We start from the raw sequence: 7,947 nt of genomic DNA on the forward strand, positions 1-7,947 counted from the left end.
GGATTTAGATATGTTTGGAGGAAAAATTGAGGATTATAAGGATGTTGGTATTTGGTAATGCCGTAATGGTGTTAGTGTCACGTCATTAGGGATCTGATTTTCTGAGCCACAAGTTTCTTTTTGGGTGGGTCTACCAAAATTTTTCATTTTCATAGCTCTATAATTTTGAGTTAATGTTGAATGGTACACTTAAAAGAAGCAGCTAATGTTGCCCCCGTTTTTATAAATGGAATTTTTTGAAAAAGCACAAGTTTAAGTTTAATGCATGATAGAAAAAAGTGATTGATATATTATTAGTGAAGATGAAGTGGAGCCTCCCATGACCAGTGGACAGAATTAGATGGCCTACAATATTTCATATTTTAGAATTAAATCAAACTTAGTAAAATATTTCAGAATTTAATCGAATGCAAACTAAAAAAGTTTTGAAAGATTGAAGATACTCCTTTTGCTTCCAACAAGACATGAAGAAACAATCTCAACTTTTGCCATCTTCCAATTAATCCCAATTTTTGGTGTGTGAGCATTACGTATGGCAAGAAAAGATTAAATAGAGAGAAATAGCTAGAGAGGTCAAAAATGATGCCCATGACTCACTGTTGATAGTGCAAACCATAACAGATTTGAGTTGTCAATTTAGCCGTTGCACATGTGATAGCATTTGAATTTATGGCAAACCAATAAATTTGGATGATTAGTATTTTCTTGTGATTCTGTAGTTTAACATGTTTGCATACATAGTATTTAAAAGTTTATTATGCTTGACAGATCATTACAACATCAACAAACATTGACTTTCACTCTATAAATATGAAACTAACAAGTACTCCTACTACAACTTAAATTTGTATGAAAAGTTTAAGTAACAAACTCTTCCTTCATGGCAAGGGAGAGAGGAGCTAGGGTGGCTCCACTGCCCACGGAAGATCCGGGCATGGCCACAGCTCTGCTCCCGATCAATCCGCCTCTCCTCACAACGACCTTGCCATACTTGACCTTACCCTCATCGCCCTCGTAGATGTGCCCAAACATCAACGCTTCTCTTCCAACAACACCATTCTCTTGTATTTCCATCAGTTCCGGATTCAATGCAGCTCCCATGCTATCAATGTACGCGCCACCACCCCATGCAATATCCGATCCCATCGCCTTCAACCACACGTTGAAGATAACCGAACCGCTCGTCATTTCCATCAAATACTCACCAATCAATGTCTTTATAGCCTGCCAAATAGTGTCCATGAATATTCCAAAACTCCAAATCGGTTCAATTTTGCCCTGTTTCTTCTTCCCTACAAGAATCCATTTGCTCACACCACACACTAGCCCTGCTAGAATGCCTGACCAAATCCAAAAAAATGGAAGCAAATACACCATTTCTACTCCCTTAATCTTGTTCAAGTAGAAGATGAAGTTCAATGGTGCAAATGCCACCAATCCCATCACAAAATAAGGCAGAAAAACCTGTAGGAATGGCTGAGCAGACATCAGCCAAAATGTGAAATACCAAGGCCTTACAAGAGTCACTCCCTTGACAACAGAGGCGGCCGCCATTGGGCACCCGGAGAGGTCGACCTTCACGTCTGACTGATTCAAGAAATCCCTCCAAGCCTCCGGGAGCGGCTTCTTCTTCCTCAGATGCTGGCATATCGCGTACACTACTGACCGGCCGTGATCCATCGACGCGCTCTCGTTGCACGATGTGGCACGGATGACATCAACCTCAGGGCATTTGAGGAAAGGGTTGAACTCTAGATCATCCGATTCTTGTTTTGTAAGGACTTGATCAATGGTCACCTCTCCAACATCAAGGTGTGGAAACACTGTTTCGTCCCACGGCTTTGTGCAGTCAAGGGCAGCCTCACGTGTTGTTTCATCGTCTGGGACCGGGCGCATTTGGAGCTGCAGGACATACCTGACCTTATCCGGAGAGCTCACTCGCTGTTGGAAGTTGTCAGCGAGGAAGAGGCGAGGGCGCTTGTCGCCCTCGTCTCTTGGGATGGCTCCCGTCTCCGGTGGAAGTACGCCAATTGGCTCGACTTTCCCATTCTCCACACCAATTGCTCTGTCATAAGGCCTCAACTTGAATTTAACATACATTTCCTTCCCATCTCTGAATCTAAACAACCTGCATATATTTGAGTAGTAATGGAGCTCAGTGTAAGAGTCTGCTCTCCTCAATGAATCCCGCATAGCATCCCTGATGTGTGGAGAATGCTTCACATACTCTTCCTTCGCCGCAGCTCCACAGACAAACCACGTTGCGAATTCACCTATGCTTCTCGCGTGAAAGGCATTGCCAGTCTTGAGTGTAAGATCAAGCAACGGAGATGGTTCAGCATCTCCGTTGTTTGAAATGATCCTCAGCGCTGCTCCGCGAGGATCAAGGCGAGCATCATCGTCCGAGCTTAAGCAGTTGCTATGGCCAAGAACGACACAATACTCCTTCCCAGGGGAGAAGATTTCATGATCTGGTAAGCCTAAAACATGATCATACATCCTCAGCGATCCTTTCCCGGCTGCGCCAATCCGATGGAAGTAGCGCGAGTTCAACTTGAGCGTTGAGCTAGCAAGATTAGCAGCAAGGCTTCCTAAGACCTTCTTGTATTTCATGTCCATCTCTTCTATTCTGTCGTCAAAGGCGTGCAGTGTGTTCTTGACCATGACCGGAGCTGGAGAGCCGACAAAGACGCCACCTGCTTGAAGGAGTCTGTTTGGAGGAGCAACTGAAAGTGCCCCAAGAATGACATCTTTCTCAAGGACAGAGCCAGGGAGGACTAGGCCTTGGCTGCCTACAACCGAGTTATCTTGTATCTCGATCCCACCTAAGATGTACCCTCTTGAAGAGTAATAGCCTGGCACGACACGGCTGAAATCTCCCAAGTGGACTCCATCGCCTAATGAAATGAGGTCTGGATCCGAGACGGGGTTGATGGCTCTGATGGAGCAATGCTTCCCAACTTTGGCTCCCATACACCGCAGATATGTACAGAAAGCCTCTGTTCCGGATAGGAACTTTGCGAACCTTATGTGGAATGTTGTTGCGATCCTATGCAGAAACCAAGTAACAAGAAATGATCTTGAACTATTGATATATCTTCGGAGATAGGATTTCAGTAGGCAAGTGAAGCAGCTGAGGATGAGGCCGTAGGTTGTGTAACCCAAGGCAATATAGATGGCGAAGACGAGAGGCTGTGGAGGGGCAATGCTAGTCGTCATCACTGTGTATGCAACAATGGTGTAGGGAAGCCAGTGAAAAGCTCCACATAAGCAAATCAAAGCAAAGTGTTGAATGGTGGGAGGCCTTTGTGATATCCAGAGATAGATCAGATATGATGTGGCCGCGGATAAGCTGCCGATACAACCAACTGCATAGATCCCAACCAAGTGAATTACAGGTTTGCTGATGATCATTTGCTTCACTGTTTCATCCTGTAACAGAAATGGAAGAATGAGGATGGAAGTGCTAATATATACTATGAATTGATCATAAAGGGCTTTTGAGACTACCTTTGGGAGAGCAATGTCATGGGAAGATGCAGCTTCACTGTTTCCTTCCCTTGAAACCAATGCAAGGATTTCTTCTCCATCTGCGAGCACGGTGCCTCTCTGAAGCATAGCATACGGTCCGACTGAAGCTCTAGACCCAATTTTGATAGGGGAGAGACTCAAAATCCCATTTTTGAGTTGATGACTATGGAGCAATGCTCCTTCTGCAAGAACAGCTTCTTCCCCGATCGAAACAAGGTATGGATCAGTGATATCGGTTGTATCAATCAATGCTGAGGATGCAACCTTTGCTCCTAGCATCCGAAACCAGTAGTTGATGAACACGGTGCCTCTCAAATGAACTGCCATAACTTTCGAAGATACCTCCTGAGCCTTGTAAAGCGCCCACCACTTGACAAATTGGACGGACCATATTGACATCTCAGAATCGAGAGCATAATTTGGTTGCAGATATGGAGTGCCGAAGAAGGATATGCAAATGCAAGTCGAGAACATGCACAACATCCAACAGAGAGGGGCAAACACAAAGAAGGCTAAGTAACCGAAGAATGTAGCTCTCTCCACAATGGATAAGGCATACGCGTATATGGAGATCGAGAAACATGCAGGAAGCATCAACAAGAAGCAAACGTAAACAAGAGCTATTAGCTGCATAAACCAAATACTTAGCTTCTGAGATGAAGAAGCCTCAAAAGAAACTGCTGCTTCTTCTTTGTTAGTTTTCTTCGTAGAATTTGGTAGCCCGGTGACTGTCTGAGGGCGATGTTTCTTCAACAGATTTTCAGCAAAACATGCCAAGTCTTCCACACATGTTGCTGTAAAAATATCAATTGCACCAACAGGCACTCCAAGATAATCCGAGAGTTTCTGAGCAGCTCGAACGACACCTATAGAATCAACTCCATAAGATACGAGGCTCTCTTTTGTGGAGATCTTGGCACTGGAAACTCCAGTCATTTCAGAGAGCAGCTCTATCGAGAAGCTTACTATATCTGTCTTAGATATGCTCGAAGGTCGAGTTTTCACAGCTTGAGATTCTGAGACTCTTTCACCAGATTGGATTGACCCCTTCTCATGATAAATGATATCTAGAGTCCCGTCAGTGAACCTTTTAAGACATTCAAACCTCTTGATTTTTCCTGATATCGTCTTGCTAATGGTCCTCGGCTTTATTAGGAGAACTGAAGCAACCATAACTCCATGCTCCTCTGCAACACTTACTTGAATCTGTCTAACAGCTTCGTTTGAAACGGACTTAACGTCCCGAGCCTCTGCAATTATGATCAAACCAACTTGGTCAGAAATATCAGAAACTAGTATGCCTTTTGACAGAAGTGTCTCTTTTGGAACACCAATTGCAGCACAGCATCCGGGGCGTATCACTTCACATGAGTTCTCAGCTGTTTTCTCAATATCCGAAGAATATACGTTCCTCCCTGCAATGATGATGAGGTCTTTTATCCGACCAGTAACGAACAATTTTCCATCAATGATCCGCCCCAAGTCTCCAGTCCGTGTGTAATACCTGCCAGGCTGGTCGTTGAGTTCGTTTCTGAACGTCTTCTGGCTTAGCTCCTCCTTGTTCCAGTAGCCAGCTCCAGCACTCGGACTACTAATCCATATCTCTCCTTCTTTTTCACAATTTTCATTCTCGCTGCACGTCTCAGGATCCACAATCTTGACATGAACATCATCCTCGTCGTTGTCATCATCTCGACTGATGTAGCCACAGCACACCCTTTCTTCCCAATCAACCAAAATTTCTCGGCTTTCTCCATATGCACTGCACACATACACGCAGTTCTCAGCAAGTCCATAACCCGGAGCCATGACCTCTTGAGAAAGCCCAAAAGGTTGAGTCAGCTCGAGGAATTTTCTCATAGTCGCTGCACGAATTGGCTCAGCAGCAACCATGAGAAAAACCATGGAACTTAGATCATAATGCAGTGCCTTGTTAGCCTCCAGCCTGTGGTTGAGAAGCTCAAACGCGAAATTGGGGCCAGCACTATGTGTAGCACGGTACGTTGTGATGGTTTGCAACCATAGCAAAGGGTCCCGGATGAATGTCACCGGAGAAAACAGAATTGCAGATCCACCACTTACCATACTAGTGAAAAGTCCTCCAATGAGCCCCATGTCATGGTACTGAGGCAGCCAGCTCACGAGCACTGTATTCGACGTGCTCTTGTATCTTCGCCTCATCATTTTCACGTTGTGGATAAGGCCGCCTTGAGTTATCATGACTCCTTTGGGCTCACCAGTTGAGCCTGATGTGAACTGGAGGAAACATAGATCATGTGCTGCCGGTTGATACTCCTCAGCTGCATGATCCCGGGGGCTTGAGATCTTCGACTTCTTCACCCAAGAATCTGTATGCAGCCACGGAAGAACAGGCCAGCACGAAGATGATTTGCTGCCCCCGTTGAGAGCAAACAGGTTCTTGACAGAAGCTGCCTTAACTGTAATGTGATAGCCAACTGTTGAGAGAATGGCAACTGCATTGCACGCTTTGGCAATATTCGAAATGTGAAGCAACGCCTGCCCGCTTCTCTGAGATGGATCGGGCGGGATTGCAGGCACTGGTACGATGCCAGCTCTCAAGCACCCGAAAAATGCATCAATGAAATCTAGACCTGGAACATACACCAACAGAACCCTGTCACCCATCTTTATAGACGGGCTTTGACATGTTCGTAGTTTCTCAGAAACTATCGAAGCATTTGAGTGAAGTTCTCTGTATGTTCTCTGAGATATAACATGCCCCTTCTCATTGATCCATGTATAAAGGGTCTTGAATTGGGTGGCACTGTGAGTTCCCCAATATCTCAGATATCCATCAAGCGAGGAAAGTTCTTGAAACTCGACTCCAGGTGATTCATCCAACCGCTTCAGAGCTGCTCTTCCATGGCTTGGTCTTAGTGTTAATAATCCCTGAAGCAACATAAAATGCAATACTAAGTCTATATCTGTGCAAATATTATCATACTGTTGTGAAATAGGCCTTATGCATTTTCATTACCTTGACATACGGATAGCTTGGTTCGAAACTATCAGTTGAGAAATGTTTCTGAACAAGATCAAATGCATAACTAGAGTTCCTCTCTGTGAGCTCAAACGCCATCAGCCCACCAACGAAGTAGGTATTTCGATGGCCCTGTAGTAGAAATTCCAACTTGTCGTAGAACCCGTCCTTCATATCTGTTTATCCAAGTAGACTAATTAGATAAGTAAGTAAATGACTGCAGTTTCTTAGAAGAGAAAATTTAACACACCTTTGCTGCTAATATGAGGAAAGTACTTGAATTTTCGTTGTAAAACAACTCCCTCGATTTGGCCTCCCATTCTTTCAGCTGCAGCAATGGCAAGCTCAGCCACTTTAGTCCCTTGAATATTAGCAGAGTTGCCGTACGACCAGAAGAGGAAAACATCGGTATCTTGGTAAAATCTCTGCATTGCAACGGGATTTCCTATAGCCGCAGGATCATCCATGAACTCATCAAAGTAATAGAATCCTTTTGGAATATGGTCCAATCTCTTTATTTTCAAGGCTGTAGTGTAATAGTCTATAGTTTGAACTTTACTGAACAACGCCGTCTCCATCTCATCCATGTCGATTCGGTGGTTAACTGCATCTGCATGCAGAATAATGCTATGAGATAATCTGGAAAAACAATAACTTTCTAAATATTCATACAATGGAAACAATATATACCTGTATTTTTCAGTGAATTAGGTGATCTGTATGTCTTCCCATTACTGAAAGGAAAAGCTCCTGAAATAATAATCTTGTCGAATTCCCTCTCTTGGACATCACCATCCTCACATTTAATTTGAACTTTGACAACAGATGAATCTCGTGTAACCGAAAGTACTTCTGTGTTGCAACAGACCTCTGCAGGGAGTCTTTCAGACAGCCTCTTCCAGAGGCTCATGTATCCACCTCTGAAACGACGTATCTTCCCAGCCATCGATGTCCTTGTGAACTCGTGCACGTAAGCATAAGCCATGTCTTGCAAGTATCCATACCCCAGAGGCTGTGTAACCGTACATAACTGATTTAGGAACCGAGGCAAAGCCTTGTTCCTTGAGATAATCTGGAGCCAAATCCGGAGCAAGCTCGCTCACAGCATGCACACCAATCCGACCAGATGCTTTGGCCTTGTCCTGCACGAACACGAGATCGAATCAGATTGGACGGAATCGATGAATGAGAGAGACGGGAAAAGTTTGATATTCTTCTGACCTGAAGTTTGAGTGTGAGAGAAATCATAGATACATAATCTTCTGCCAGATTCATTTCACTAAGTGCTCCGCTTGAACTATCGACAAGTGCAAATTTGTGAGTATCCATTTCCTCCATTTCTGCTCCAATCTCCCGAGCTAAGTGAAAGATCGAAGGAGCGCTGTTCGCTGCAAGAACTTGACCTCCCAAATCAT

At 44.3% G+C, this 7,947-nt stretch overlaps 1 protein-coding gene across 1 annotated transcript; it reads right to left on the minus strand.

The window, feature by feature from the left end:
• Positions 1 to 768: 768 nt before the first annotated feature.
• LOC125200710 (uncharacterized) lies at positions 769 to 7,497 on the minus strand. Its single transcript, XM_048098450.2, has 5 exons — positions 7,223 to 7,497; positions 6,783 to 7,142; positions 6,530 to 6,708; positions 3,511 to 6,441; positions 769 to 3,432 (listed from the first exon to the last, which is right to left on the minus strand). Exons 1-5 carry the CDS (start codon positions 7,476 to 7,478, stop codon positions 859 to 861), a joined length of 6,300 nt encoding a protein of 2,099 aa, XP_047954407.2. The 5' UTR covers positions 7,479 to 7,497; the 3' UTR covers positions 769 to 858.
• Positions 7,498 to 7,947: the final 450 nt, after the last annotated feature.

Source organism: Salvia hispanica, chromosome 2, assembly GCF_029641045.1.
Source record: "Salvia hispanica isolate PSC_SH4W2 chromosome 2, Shi_PSC_v1, whole genome shotgun sequence".
Taxonomy (NCBI): domain Eukaryota; kingdom Viridiplantae; phylum Streptophyta; class Magnoliopsida; order Lamiales; family Lamiaceae; genus Salvia; species Salvia hispanica.

What these genes read in the sequence shown, in the direction of transcription:
- LOC125200710 (XM_048098450.2), bottom strand. Translation starts at nt 7,478, where the DNA reads ATGGCTGGGAAGATACGTCGTTTCAGAGGTGGATACATGAGCCTCTGG. An exon ending in TCCTCATATTAGCAGCAAAG is followed by an intron (nt 6,709 to 6,782) that starts GTGTGTTAAATT and finishes TTGGATAAACAG; the next exon opens with ATATGAAGGACGGGTTCTAC. An exon ending in ATGACATTGCTCTCCCAAAG is followed by an intron (nt 3,433 to 3,510) that starts GTAGTCTCAAAA and finishes TTTCTGTTACAG; the next exon opens with GATGAAACAGTGAAGCAAAT.